Source organism: Adiantum capillus-veneris, chromosome 7 (assembly GCF_014529385.1).
Source record: "Adiantum capillus-veneris isolate H3 chromosome 7, ASM1452938v2, whole genome shotgun sequence".
NCBI classification, from domain to species: domain Eukaryota; kingdom Viridiplantae; phylum Streptophyta; class Polypodiopsida; order Polypodiales; family Pteridaceae; genus Adiantum; species Adiantum capillus-veneris.
Window position 1 is genome coordinate 136,566,672 of NC_140937.1, and position 15,841 is coordinate 136,582,512.

The following is a 15,841-nucleotide window of genomic DNA, read 5'->3' on the forward strand; positions in this document are numbered from 1 at the left end:
ATATTCAACCTTTATCCATCGTTCAGTTCTCCCAAAAGAATGAGTAAGAAAACTGAAGTTCATCAAGTACAATCTCTAAGCCCTTCATTTTTCAAAGTCGCTTTCTCGGCCCGGTAGTCAACCACGGTGTAGTTCTTGTGGTACCAACGGATCCCGAGTAGAACGTCACTCACGTGCCCTGAACACCCCTGTCATTGCAAATGATGTTTGCCAATGCTCGGTGTAATGGCAACATCCCATCCGGGTGCCAGTCGAACTACCTCCGCCTGTGGCGTCAGTCTGTCGGGCGTAGTTCCAAATCGAGCCGCCAATTCCAAGTGAAAAGAAGTTGGCCTTGGCTCCTTCAAAAGAGCTTCGTGATCCTTCATTTTGCCCCGAAAGCGGCAAAGTTTGTACTTTCATTCATTAGATTCGGTGCAGGTCCCACGCCATGTGGCACCAGTTCTGCTTTTCTATCTGCCTTTTCTGCCACATTCCTCAGTTGCTCTCGAACTCTCAAGCCCGTCGTCGTTCTTATCATTCTGTTCTTTCTGTGCCTTATCAGGGCACTTCGCGGAAATATGTCCATGTTCCCCGCATCCAAAGCACTTCCCCTCTCTGATGAAGCGAGCTCTCTCCTCAGGAGTAAGCTTGGGTCGTGCATCCTTTTTTTTTCTCTGGGTTGCTCTTTTTCATTCTTCATTCCCCGAAGTCTGTTCGGCTCGTTGTGTCATGGCCTCATCTGTGGGGTAGGTCAGACTGCCAGAGTGAATGGCAAAGCCCCACTTCGCATGACTCATCAACTCCTGAACAAAAGCTGACTTCTGTTCCAAGCAGTGGTCTCGGATCTCTGTAGGTGCTCTGAATAGCGTCCTCCCGCGAAAGCGATGTCAAACTGCTGTATAAAAGACACAGCCTTCGCTTTTTGCTTTTCTGTCTTCTTCGCTCTAATCCGAGGAGCTAGAAGAATTGTCAGAAGAAGAAGAAGAAGAAGAACTGGGTAATCCTTCAAATCGAACACGCTTCTTCTGTTTCTTTGCCTTGTCAAATGTCAACCGGCGACCCAAATATCCCGGGAAGTCAGTGCCTTTCTTCTGCTTTTTGCCGTGCTTTTTGTCTTTCTTTTGCACGGCGAAAAGCTGAGCAATCAATGCATCAACCACGTTCTCCAGTTCCTGCTCCGTATATTTTCTTGGAGGCAGAAGGTTTCTTGAGGGCGGGTTTCGGGAGTGGTGTTGTGGTTCTCTGCTACTCCATCTGTACCTCTTCCAAAGAGGTCTGGTTCATATATTTTGCCATCTTCGGGTCCTTGGCAAAATTGAGCATCATCTTTGTTGCATTGTTGATCAACTGGCGACGCTCTATCTCTCGCCGCTTCGCCTAAGTAGGCCAAGGCGGGCCATACTCTCTGCCTGAATCTTCGTTGTGATCCCAGCCGGCATCTCCAGATGCAGAGGGAGTCGACTGGTCATTGCTTGTAGCCATAGGTGCCGCGGAAAAAAATTCGTGGATCGGATTTCCCGTAGAAGAGAAATCGGCCGTGCTCTGATACCACTGTAACGGACTTGGACACTCCAAGTCAAGAATCAACCGCGACAGCACCAAATAACCACCTTAAAACAATTCACAGATCACAATAGATTTGCACTGGCCCGACGGAGTTCCGTGCCTAGAGAGCGGTTACAAGGGATGCCCAAAAGCAGAGCCCCAAAAGCTTTTAAAATCAAAAGCATCAGTTCTCTCTCTCTCTTGGAGAGTCTTTTCTCTTTTTTTTTTAAAAAAAGCAAAAGCAAAATTCGCGTCGCTCATCATTTTCCAATTTTTTTTTTTTTTAATAATCCGTCTCTGCGATTTCCGGAATTTAGGGTTTTTGGCAAAAATTAGGGTTTGCAGGAATTTTAGGGTTTCTGGCAGAAATTAGGGTTTCTGCTGTCCGCCACGTCATCACTTTGTGACAGCTTCCCCTTTGCATATCTTGACACAGAAAGGAGTCCCTTTCTTGTGGGGACCCACAGAGGTGACTGCCTTTCAGACATTGAAAGAGAAATTGACTATGGGACCAGTTTTGACTTTGCCGGACTTGCAGAAGTCATTTGAAGTATATTGTGATGCTTGTGGTCATAGTTTGGGTGCGGTCTTAATGTAGGAAGGTCATGTCATTGCTTACGAGAGCCGATTGTTCTCAAGGCCGGAGATGAGAGCACAAATTTATGAGAAAGAGCTTTTGGTGGTTACCCATGCTCTTACTCAATGGCGGCATTACCTACTCGGAGCGGATTTTACTGTCTTTACAGACCATCAGAGTTTGCGCTACTTCTAGTCACAAAAGCAGTTTTCGGTGAGTGTGAGCGCCTGCCCGCACTCTTGTACTTTGAACTCAGATTAATACAAAAAGAAATACCGAAAGGGGCGCCAGTCTTTGGCGCCAATATCTCTAGGCACGGAACTTCGCCGGGCCATTGTCAAATCAATTGTGAATCATTGAATTGTGAATTGTTTTGAAGTGGTTATTTGGTGCTGTCGTGGTAGATTCTTGATTTGGAGTGTCCAAGTCTGTTACAGAGGGCATGTCAGGCGAGTTACCACCCGCTCGTCCTGAAGATCATACCATTGATCAAGATCATACCATTGATCTGAAGATCATACCATTGATCTGATTCTTGGAAGCACACCACTGAACCGACCACCTTATCGTGTGAGCCGAGCACAGAACGAAGAGATTATGAACCAAGTGAAAGACCTTTTGGAAAAGGGTCTTGTCCAACCTAGTACTTCACTGTATTGCTCTCCAGTATTGTTGGTTTTGAAGAAAGACGGATCTTGGAGAATGTGCATTGATTATAGAGCTCTCAACAAAATCACCATCAAGAACAGATTTCCGATTTCTAGGATCGATAATATACTCGACAGATTACAAGGATCCTCGTGTTTTAGCAGGATTGATTTGAAGAGTGAATATCATCAGATCCGAATCGCGCCTAGAGACGTCTACAAGACAGCCTTTCGGACGACTTTTGGGTGATGTCCGGGAAAGAAGAGTTATTTTGTAGGAAGAGGTCTTTGGGAACAGAGTTGCAGGGATGTCATGCCCTGAGTCTGGAAGGTGAGAGCGAGAGGCGAGAACCGAGGATTTGGAATAAGGAACAGAAGTTCCTTGGAATAGGTTTTTTCCCTAGGTATAGGAACCCAAGGCTTCCGGGGACATCAAGTCTTATTCTAGAACGAACGTGGTAATACGTTCGGTTCAAGTGCTTGTATAGACTTCTCCTCAGTAATAAAGATACTATTACGGGTGGGGACCAGAAGATGTATTGTGTCGATCTTCTCACTCTCTATCTCTCTCTCTATCTATTTCTCGCTATATCCCCTGGCTTCAATAATAAGCTATAAATCCTATTTATCCGAGTGTATTTTATATTGCTATGCGCTCTTGTTTGTGACAGTCATATACGACCTTATGAAAGGAACCTAACCCTAATTTTTTTGGTGCAGATTTTAGGATGGAAAGTCAGTCGACTTTTGGAGCTCGGCTGATGTCGAGATTGCTTTTTAAGTTTGAATTCCATTTGAGAACTTGTTTGGTGATCATGTTTGGAATTTGTTTGAAATGGATGGTATCTGTTTTGAACCTGTCTTGGTGCCGGTTTGAATTGTTTGACTCTGGTTTTAATACTGGTTTCAATGATCGGCGATTTTACTCCCGGGTGGAGTAGTGAGAAATGATGTTTGAGAATGCTTGTTCATACTCATGGCCCGGACCCTTGTGGTTATTTGCGGGGGACTATTGAATGATTGAAAAGTTCGGTTTTTACTCATGGCCCGGACCTGGATGGTTATTTACGGGGGAGTATTGTTGTTGTTACTCATGGCTCGGACCCTTGTGGTTATTTACGGGGGGAGTATTAAGAAGTCTGAGCAGTGGTTACTCTCAGCACCTCCAAACGACGCAGACTGTGGTCTGGGGGGCGTTTGGTTGTAGAAGGTGTCTATATCTCATGGCTCGAACCTTTTTAGGTTATTTGCGGGAGAAATGATGAGAGTCGTTGAACAACTCATGGCCCGGACCTGGATGGTTATTTGCAAGGGTGAGTGTTCATCGGCGGCTTTATGTTTCTATGTCTTGTAACGTGCATATGTGAGCATTTGTGTTGCATTGTGATGTGTCAACCACGGAATATTCCTAATTGTATGAGATTGCTTGGGTAAGTAATTTTAGTACATCATGACACCCGTGGAAGATCCGTGTGGTCTAGGTGTGATGGCTAATTTTACTACGCCGGAATATCAAGAGTTCCGATCTGGATGAAAGGAGAAGCCAACTCCTTGATCAAAAGAGCCGAAAGGAGAAGCCAACTCCTTAACAAAAAAAAAAGCAAATTGATTGTCCCAAGGATTGTCCCTCGGAAATTTTTGAGCTAACGTGAGTTGTTTTGCAGATATACTGTAATCGCGGACGATTATTTTCTTTCAAGAAGGGGGGATTGCACAAACTGCTGACGTGTTAAGCCACTGAAGAACGGAGCCAACCTTCAAATCCCGGCCAAGGGGCCAAAACCCTAAGAAGAAGCAGAAGAAGAAGAAGAAGAAGAAGAAGTTTTACAGACTTATAAAGTCTTGACGAGTGGCCTGTTTTTAAAGAAGAGTTCCCAGCAACTTATGGACCCCGTCCCATGGGGCCGCCCCACGTGACATAAAGGCATAAAAATTAAAGCAAAACGCACTTAGAAGACTTTGCACATCAAAATATGATGACGTGGCACCTGTACGAACGTTTCGCAATTTGCGGCAGATTTGTAGAAAAGTCTCGAAATTTGAGGAAAGTGTTTTTTTTGGGGTTAGCTTTTCATATTTGATGCTTTTAGGCTTTGCGCTATTAAATATGAGCCTTGGGGACCCTCTCTGACACTCTTGAGCACGCAGATTGCAGAGGAGGTGCTCCCCGCTTCCCGACTGTTGTACTTTGCAAATCAACAATAATAAAGAAATACCGAAAGGGACGCCTACATTTGGGGCCAGTGCTCTCTTGGGGTGGAACTTCGCCACTCCCCGTCTCGGGGGGTGCATCTTTTTTTCAGCTCAGTTGTTATTTGAAGTGCTTAAAGTTGTTCAATCTGTTCTTTTCTATTGGCACGTGGTGCCGTCTTGTGACAATCGAACCATCACCGTGATGCAGAAGGGCAAGCCAGTCGTCATCAAAGTTTGGTTTTTTGAACAAAACCCTGAATGATCTCTCTAGTTGTTTTATAGTTAGATACTTTTGAACTTTGTTTAAGAAAGTCCTGTTTGAAAATTTGTTTGAAATTGATGGTATCTGTTTTACACCTATCTTGCTGCCGATTTGAATTGTCTAACTCTGGTTTTAATATTGGTTTCAATGATTGGTGATTTTTACTCCCGGTTGGAGTAGTGAGAGATGATGTTTGAGAATGCTTGTTCATACTCATGGCTCGAACCCTTGTGGTTATTTGGGGGGGGAGTATTGAATGATTGAAAAGTGTTGTTATTTTACTCATGGCCCTTACTTGGATGGTTATGCGGGAGGAGTATTAAGAAGTCTGAGCAGTGGTTACTCTCAGCAGCTACAAACGACGCAGGTTGTTGTCTGGGGGGCGTATGGCCCGGACGTGGATGGTTATGCGGGAGGAGTATTAAGAAGTTTGAGCAGTGGTTATGCTCAGCAGCTACAAACGACGCACGTTGCGGTCTGGGGGGCATTTGGTTGTAAAAGGCCTCTATCTCATGGCTCGGACCTTTCTAGGTTATTTACGGGAGGAGTGATGAGGGAGTCGTTGAACAACTCATGGTCCTGACCTCGATGGTTATTTGCAGGGGGAATGTTCATCGGCGACTTTATGTCTCTATGTCTTGTAATATGCATATGTGAGCATTTATGTTGCATCGTGATGCGCCTATCACTTAATTTTCCTAATCGGATGAGATTGCCTGGGTATGTAATTTTAGCGCATCAAGACACCCGTGGAAGATCATTGCGGTATGGGTGTGATGGCTAATTTTACTACGCTGAAGAGTTCCGATCGGGACGAAAGGAGAAGCCAACTCCTTGATCAAAAGAGCCAAAAGGAGAAGCCAACTCCTTAACAAAAAGAAGAGCAAACTGATTGTCCCTCGGATTGACCCTTAGAATTTTTGAGCTAACTTGAGTTGTTTTGCAGATATGTTGTAATCGCGGACGATTACTATGCGGGGACTCACACTTGGACTCTGCGTCCAGATGCTCTGAGTAATGAGGCCCCAACAAACTTATTTATTGTTACAAGGGATGCCCAAAAGCAGAGCCCCAAAATCTCAAACTCAAAAGCTCTTAAACTCAAAAGCAACTGTAGTCCAAAAGCTGTCCAAAAATCACCCAGCATAATTTGCAAGATCGTACGGACTACCACGTCATCAGCCAAGTGCAAATTGCGGAGGTCCGTACTACCTGGCACGTGAGCTTGTCACCGCGTTTTCCGGCGGGATTTGCGGCGCATTTTCCGGTTGCTGCTGCCACGTCAGCAGGGACCTTGTGTGTGTATATGGGGGCACTACCACGTCACCAGTTTGTGACAAAGCACCTCTTATAAAGTGAGTTAATAACTCATTAATAAGTGACATATTAGTATTATTGTAGCAATTCCAGCCCTCAAGCATCAGATCCCAGCCACGGTTTCAGATTTCAGCCCATCGTCATCATCAACACCCTCGACATCGGCCATAGCAGATCAGCTCATAGCCTCCAAAGTTGCATATCCAAGCCCAATACCCTAGCGTTTTACATTTTCAGCCCTTAGCCTCTCAGATCCAAGCATCTGTATAAAAATCCAATCAGCATATCAACATCTAGGACCATTGTATCAGCATTTGTGCAATCTAAAGCAAATACCTCTCTAGCGATAGAGAAGGGGGCCCTTGGAGGGGGGTTTGGGACCCATCTGGTGTTAAGTCTTCTTTCTCTCTATATCACCTAGAGAACTTTCACTCATAGTATTTCTCTCTCTTCTGTCTCTTGGTCTTTGCACATTTCTCTGATGAACTCAAAGGGACCTTTGAGCAATGAGTATCCACTGAGCACTCATCTTGAGTTATCACCATAAATCACTTCCGCGGCACATTGCACAAACCTTGAATGGGTTTCCTTCGGCTGGTGAAGAGAAGAATGTCTGACATGCTATATTATCAGGTTATTCAACACAGGAAAATCTTGTCATACTTTATGTACATTTTCTTGGAGAGCGTACCATATTGTGTATGTACAGCACCGTATCGTACACATGGACGTATCTTGGTTATCATAGTTCGCACATGCCATTCATTGAAAGTAAAGAGTTGAATTTTTTCAAGAAGGCAGTCTGAATTGCGGTTTGTTGCTTTAATCTGTAAGTGTGGACAGCGTGCACTTATTTCTAAACTATGCATTGACGGATGAAACTGTTTGGCTGTATACTAGCATTATGATGCGATAGTAACTTATTGATGAAGCGAAGTCTTTGGGTCATCCAAATTGGTAATCTTTGTGGTGGTCTCTGATCTTTTTGCTCACTGTGGTAACCTTTTATAACAGTTCGAAGTGGTTCTTTGGAAGCAATGTATAATGTAATTTCATTTTGTGATGGCTCAATTATGCAGTTAAGTTCCAGCAAAGGCTATGCCATGTGCAGAGTGTGTACACTTCAAGTACAGCACGCATTTGTGAGATATATAGTCGATCCAATCTTGAGACAGATCCTGAGTATGTTTGCACTGTCAAAGGATGGGTTCCCTGTAAGGATGACTTTTCTAGCGCTGAAAAGAGCTTGGAAGATGGAGCTACAAAGAGAGGCGATGGGGTGCTTGTGCAGGAATCAGATAGTCCAAGTGAGAATGTAGAGAAATTTTCAATTTCAAGTGGGGTCTCTTCAATGCCTGTATCAAATCACGATGGAGATGATGAATGCCAAAAATCAGTTTACAGTAGTGGTGAAGATAGTTGGGTCAATGTGAAATTGAATGGTTCTTTTTCTGCTGAGAGTGCTTGTGCAAGCTTGATGGCACCTGATCTTGATAACTGGCATGTGCCATTGAATGTGAAGGAGTTGGTTCACCTTGAGGATCAATTAGGTATCGGGCTTGAAGCTGAAAAAAGGGGGGTGGAAAATGCTGTCAAATTATCTGATAGATCCTGTGAAGGAAAGTTGCCTATTGACCAAGTTGGAGAGAGCTACCTGGATATGTTTGAAGCTGAAGTAGAACTTATTGATCACAGTCCGTGGGCGGCAATAACAATTCGACTTCTCTCACTGCAAGACAAGACTGTGGTTGAAGTCGATCAGATGGTATTTCTTGCCATAGCAGGTTCTGTTCCAGAGCCAGCTACTGCTAATCTTCAATCTGATGGAAGAGAGCCTACCTCTGCTTTATTTGCAATGTTTCTTCCTAGCTTACTTCAGATGGCTCAGGGAGTTTCTGGCAACAGCAAGGATCTGATAAAATCTGGCAAAACTACTCAACCATGTGAGCTAAAGCAAGATATGATGCATGTTTCTTTTGCTGGGAAAGACGTTTGTAAAGCATCTCATCAATGCACAAGTTTAGAGGAATTACCTATATTGAACAGTAATGCAACCTGTCCACCTTCAGTTTGCAACGTTGTGGAGTCCAGCTCTTCCAAAATGAATGATTTGACTGAGCCAGAATGCGATCAATCAAGTTTACTGAAGTTGGATGCAGATGGGAATGTTGTAAAAAGAACAGTAGAGCCAGGTGATCAGACTCTTCCAACGTGCAATTGTAAAGAGTTTGTGGGCGATGTGATTGGAAAGGAGCTGGCCAAAACTTTCCATGCATTTTCAGAGCGCTTCGACAGGCTAGAATCATTATATTTGCGTTTGGAATCTTTTCTGCACAGGAGTTTTGAAGGCTTGGATGAGAGGATTAGATCCCTAGAAGGACAACACTCACAGGATTTTGTAGAAACAAATTCTGCAAGCAAGCACTTGGGCACACTATCAGATGTATCTACTGTGCAGAATGACCATAATGATTACCCCAGAGCCTCAGAGTCAAAAGAGGAAGTTTTATCTGCATTGCCACAGTCTGCTGACCAGGGCCATTCTGCAATGCAGCCCCAGAGTAATGATAAATTTTTTGCCAGAGATCCTTTGCTAGATCAAACTGAATCAGGAGAGGAAGTTTCATCTACATTGATTGAGCCAGACCACTCTGAAATACAGCATGTTGTCAATGAAGCGGTATATGTGAAGGATGCCGTCTCCCATTCTGTTGAGTTTGAAAACCTGATAAATGATACGCTTACAGATGTTCAGGGGTCATCAAGGGAGCCTGAAGTAACGGTAGTTAATATAGTCTCCAAGGACAGGTTGCCTCATGCCTCCTTGGATGATGCATGGGCTTCAGCATTGTCAGCATTTGCAACTTCTTTCCCAATGAAACATTCTGTTACGGAGAATAATGATACTAGCATTATGAATAAGCAGTACTCGGGTTCTGGCCCATGTGATGGTTCAGTATCAAGGTCAGAGTCCAAGGAATTTAAAGAAGAGGGAAATGGTTCAAGTTTCTCCTCCTATTCAGATGTCATAGCTAAAACAAATGATGTAGATAATAAGGTGGTTAGTACCAGTCATGGGCCAACATATAGAGTTTCTAAAGAGGCTGCTTGTAATGAGCAGATGTCCTTAGGACAAGAGGCATGGGGCATCTTGCCACCTAGCCATTCGATGACATCTAAGCCAGTTATGACTTTCGATTTCTTATCAGCCCTCAATGGCTCAAGAACTCCAGATCAGAAGAAAACTAGTGGAGTAGAATGTGTCAAAAGTGTTGATATTGTAGAATGGCACGATATCCTGCTGTCTAGCTACCTTGGGGCACATGAGCCAGTCAATTATTTCGATTGTTTACATCCAAAAGAAGTGCAGAGTGCTCCAAGTGATCTTGACGTTCCTTTCTCCCAAATTCTTCATCAGCAGGAGGCTGTGGCACCCTCTCTTCCGTTTGATGTCGTCTCATCTGCACTTTCAAAGTCAATGCAAGTTGCAGAGACCTTGGATGACTTGGGAGCTCTTGGGGTTTCGACAACCCGGTTATCACCAGTGTTTCACTCTTCATCAGACATCAATCAAGTTGGAGCATGGAACTCCATTTCTTACACGTATGATAGTGGAGGTGACAATCAAGAAATGTCTAATTTTAATCTTTCTGGAGGGAATGGCGAATATGGTTCTTTTCAGGGAATGGTTGCTTCCAATACCAACGCTATGTGCCAAAGGTCTTTCTCTTTGTTGTATGGTGAATCTGGTGCTTTACACGGTGAGAGAAGTGAAGAGGAAAGTTTGAGCAATGCCTGTTTGGAAGTCGATTTTCTAAGTGGTCACATTTTCAGTGGACCAGGAGAAGCGTTAAGTAATGCCGAAGTCCAGGGTCCTGAATCCTCACTAAGGTCTTTCATTAGAGAGGAGGCTGGGAACGTCCTGGATCTTCTTGACGATAGTTCAAACTATCAGGATGGTAGAACATGTAGTCAGGATAGCCTGTGCTTTTCTCAAGACTTTGAAGCTTGTCAAAATGACTTCAGCGACACTAGGTGGGCTCATGCTCCAAATATATTCTATATGAATGACCCAGAGTTAACAGATGATGAAGCGGACAACACAGCAGGTGCCTTGGACGAGAGAACGGAGTCAAATGATTCTTTTCTGCAAGGTGATTTATCTGACACAGACACTACGGAGGATTTGCCATTCTGGCCAGCTCATCACAACACAGGAGAAGATGGGCCACGGATCATTACCGTCTTCCCTCCGTTTGAAGATGAGCAATCAATCATTACGGTCTTCCCTGGGTTTGAAGATGAGCACAATGCTGGAGAAGATGAGCAACCGACCATTATCATCTTCCCTGGGTTTGAAAATCTGTGCTGAAGCTCCTACAAATTATTTCAACATACAGCTTACAAACAATGTCAAGTGTATAGTTTTGATTGGTGAGTACATGGAAATTCTTATTTGAAAGACTTTCCTTGAATTAGGTTTGACATTTTGTGCATTATAACCTTTTTCGGCAACACGTTACTTAATGATGCAGCAGAGGGCGTCGTCAATCTCTCCAGACTTGTAAAAAAGTTTGCGACTGCTCAAATGTTGCTCATAAGTAGTGGGTGTTTTGTACAGTTTGTGGACCCCATACTGAATAATTATGTTTATATCAAGCCTATTGCTGGAAGCCCTTATCTGAATCATACAAAGGCAATGACAAAGGATCATTTTAACATGCAAGAGGAAAAAATTGTTCTAGAGATGTTTGCCGTTGCTTATCATTTTAAAGGAATCTTACTGGGATATGGACATGGTCGTCAGTTTGATTTTTTGTCAGTTTGATTTTTTTGCTTGCTTACCATTTCGGGATTTATTTAAGACCTTGAGTGAAGTGCATGCCTGGCTATATTATGTGTTGATTGAGGTGAATGTACAATGTGATTATGTCAAAAAAAAAACTTCCATTGTTGGCTCTGGTGTTCCTTGTGCTGACCATAAATTCAGCAACCAGTCAGTCAACAAGGAGCCTTTTGATGATGTGGCTGCAGTATGCCGCCCAAGATTTGCGACGCAAAATGTGGCCCACTGGCGGGCAGGATGGTAATGAGATGTTCTATGCATGCCAACCACTCCATCTCCAACCTTAGGTGTTGTCGAGTAGATTTGGTGTGTGTGCATGCTCCATTATGGCTTTCAAAGCTGTTCCATGTTTCTTTTGTGCCCTCGTCTTTTCAAATGGTTTCAAAGTTGTGACCATAGTCTGTAATGGTGGCTGCTTTGAAGCACAAGCTCATAAGAACATTAAAGCCCTTTTGTATTTTAAGTAGTCTTGAATATAGTCAAGTAGTTTGTGCTCTTTCCAATCCCTTTATACCCAGTAAACTTGTTGTGTGATTACTTTGGGTCTCGGTCCAAGGACATACCAATAAGTGCTTGTAATGATTCATACTAGTTGGTTCTTCTTGATGGACTTGCCCTTGAGGGTAGAATCCTTTTTGCAATTAATCAATTTTTTTTGTTTAGTCTCTATGGTCGGTTCAACTTCCTTACCTTGTTTAGCTGCTCTTGTATGTGATGGATTGGAAAGTCCGATGGAAAGGTCACCTTGTTGTTTTTCCTCCTCGTCATCATCATGTGTCATTTGCATGTTGAAAAACAAAGGCGACATTTCCAACAAACGCGAACGGGTACTAGGTAAGTATGCGGTGCCTCTCGAGAAGAAGCTACTAGGGTTGGCACATTTTTATATCATGAGGACCTAGACATCCTATCTTATTCCTCTTTTTTGAAGTTGCTTCTTCACTTTGCTATTGTTTTGACTAAGAGTTTTGTCATCCTCCTATTCCTCTTGTTGTCCTTTTGAGCTTCTGCAAGGGAACAATGGAGAGGCTCCTCTCATCCTCGTCCTCCTTGTGCTCTAGTGGCCCCTATTGTAAGATCATGGAGAGGCTCGTCTTTTCTTCTTCCTCTTGTAGCTTGGTTTTTTGAGCTTTTGTAGGAGAACAAAGGAGAGTCTCCTCTCTTCCATGTGCTCCAATTGTTGTTTGTTCAACTTTTTACTCCTTCCTTGCATCTCAAATAGAGACTTTTCCATGGCCTTGTGCATTGGAGCCGTCTTTGTAGGCCATGTGGACAAAACTTTCAGTTAAATTTTCTTTATTTGCTTTGCTTTTAGGTCTTTTCTCCTCTTGTTGATTTCTAACTTCACTCATAGATTTATGTAGCTTTGTTTCTTCGTTATCCACAATTGACTCTGATTCCCTCCTTAAGAGAGGATTGTTCATCATTGCAATGAATCCACTTACCTTGGAGCTGTGCCAACCTCCTCATTCATGCCTAAAACATTGTAGGCAATGCGTGTTAATACAACTCCACCTCCTATGTAAGGCTTGTTGCTCCACGCTTGTGCATTAGTTGTAGATCAAAAGTTTGTGCACTTAGAGTGTGTAAACTCCTTGTTTGAGTCCAAACATGTTCAATTCACCATTACACACATCAATTTGCAATCGGCATATCCACTTAAGCATGCATATTAATCAACTTTTACACACACACACACACACACACACACACACACACACACACACACACACACACACACACACACACACACACACACACACATACTGGTACTTGTCTTTATGTTTATGGTTCTAAAAAAAACTAAACTACCTCCTATTGCCGTCATCCTTATGTATTTCCACTTAAAATATGGCTTTATATCTTTCCTAGCTACACTAAGTCGGTATCCACCGTGGGAAGGAACTCCTATAGGGTTATGATGGTTGGAAGTCCTTAGCTGACAGCTATTAACGTGGTTAAAAATTTCTTACTTTATAATTGGGCCTCACTTACCTTGCCTTGCTAAAGGAGCAATGGTTGCTCTGCTCTACTATGACGGACCGCATTACAGGCGGCTACATGTTGGGCTTCCCAAGGAGGAGCAGCACCTGGCCTACTCAATGCTTGGATGATAATTTTTGTGCGCTACTCACCATGAGTGATCGTGATCTACCTTCTCCTATTTAGAGAGGTGAGGGCGCATTCTGCCCCTCGCTTAGCCTTGTGTGTTTTACTTGCATAAAATGTTAGGACTGTGTGTTTGTTTACTCTCTGCTGTACCAGTCATGGAGCTTACAACTCAACCGACACTGGTTGGCTACTGTTTACTGAGCTTGATATTATGGTTTTTCTCTCCTTTTTTCATACTTATCTGAGGATAATATAGACAACCGGGCTTACTGATTGGTGTACCCTGTCGCTTAGCCTGGTTAGGCCCACTATGTTGGTTGGATTTGCTTGACAGTTTAAGGCACTACTGGATGTGTGGGTTTTGGCTATGCTTGACAGTATGTGGTAATGGTTGAATGGTCTAACACTTTTGGGCAACCTATGATCCCGCAACTGGTTTTTGGTTCTGAGTAGCTCTGCGTAAACTGTTCATTTGTTTGATTAAGTTATACCTTAAATATTGGGGTACGTTATAGTGGTTGTTGCCCCTTGGCTTGATAATACAATACTTTGATGATTCAATGCATGGATAGAAGACGTATTGCGTTTGCATGGGGATGGGGGGTATACCCCGGATGTTTACTGGTATTGGACTATTTACTGTTACTAGTTGTTTCCTCTAACTTGATACAGGTCACACAAATACTAGCTAATTGGGACTAGTGTTGGACTTTTTTGATACTAGTTGTTTGGGGTTTGCGGGTATACCCCGACTACGTACTGATGTTGGATTTGTTTTGGCATTCACAAGGTTGAGTATAGTTTGAGAAAAGCCCCTAAAGGCAACTGTTCTTTTTTGCTTCATGGTTTGACATTCGTTGTGGCTAGATACCGCATCTACATTAAGGGTTCTTTGCCACTTGGTTTGCTAAGAGGTGTATAATTAGTGTGATTGACATACAAACTTGAGAAGGTTGGATTCCTTGAACCCTAATGGGCATATACTATATCTGTCCTAAATAAACAAAAACAAGTTTGATATTCTTGTACTATTAATGGAATTTTTAAAGATTTCTTAGGCTTCTTTACTTTATGGCTTCATCTATTGAAAAAAGCATATCTGTTGTCTTGTTTGGATGGATGTAGTTAAGGACTCTATATTATTTTGGAAGTTTTTTTTGGCTTAAAGCAATTGTCTACACATGATTACACTTACACCTTCTACGGGGGAAGTACTTCTGATATCTGTATATTGGAATGAAGGCTTCATTCTTATAAGCATCGTACAAAGATAATTCTAAGACTGATTTGTTTTTGTACTTATCATTCCCTTTCTCTAGAGCCAGATATTTTTTGAATGTAAAAGTTCAATTATGTCTTATTATTTATGTTAAAATATCTACACACACACACACACACACACACACACACACACACACACACTTTGTCACAGCAAGCTGACCATAGCTACACACACACACACACACACACACACACACACACACACACACACACACACACACACACACACACACACACACACACACACACACTCACTTGGTAAAACTGAGTTGCTACCCTGTGATGTACAACTGCTGGTGAAGTTAGTGCTTTTTACCAACTTTTGGGGCTACCCTATGGATACTACCCCCTAATCTATGTCTTAACTTATACTTTGGCCTCTTGAGTATTTGGGTGGCTTTCGAGTTCATTGACTTTGCTTGGTTTTCATCAAACTGTCACGGCTCTCATAATGTATCGCGGCCCCGAATCTCTTTGGGGATTGCCTCTATTGCGGTATCTTGCATTTGCTCGGGCTCTAAGCCAGGTTGCTATCACATTAAAGAGTGCATTATGTGATCCTCCTTGGTTATTCAAGACCATATATAAAGAGGTGAGGGATCTTCTGCTCCCTCACTTAGACTTTGTTATTTTTTCTTGGGAAAGAATGAGAGGAAGGATTGGTGCTTGATCTATTGATTCATCTCTTGAAAACATAATATTCGACACCCGGTGCCTCACAGGTTAGGACTGTTTTGAATCTGATGCCTTTTTTAAGTTGTAATACTCTAAACACCAGGTCCTCCCAGGCAACTGGGAGGACTAGGCTTTGAGTGACCCACTGTCTGTAATTCCTTTACTGGTGACAGGTGTTAGGTGTTCTCTCCTTGACTATAGACTGGATTCCTTCTGTCGACTATTATAGTCTTTTTGGCTCAGTCGTTTTTAAGTATCAAGTTAATCCAATTCTACTTACCTATGCTTTGGCAAATTGGTTTCTTGACTGTTACAGGTACATTCTACTCATATGCTGAACATGATGACTTTTCGGAACAAGATGACTTGCCTTATGTTTTTCTTCCAACAGCTACTCAATGACA

General features: G+C 42.9%; 1 protein-coding gene across 1 annotated transcript in view; it reads left to right on the plus strand.

Annotated features, from left to right (window-relative positions):
* Window positions 1-11,124, plus strand: part of LOC147454672 (40S ribosomal protein S27) — a 50,269-nt gene extending 39,145 nt beyond the window's left edge. Inside the window, exon 2 of the mRNA XM_086516540.1 lies at window positions 7,603-11,124. Coding sequence (XP_086372666.1) covers window positions 7,603-10,895 — 3,293 coding nt within the window. The 3' untranslated portion in view covers window positions 10,896-11,124. The remainder of the gene's footprint in view (window positions 1-7,602) is intronic.
* Window positions 11,125-15,841: the final 4,717 nt, after the last annotated feature.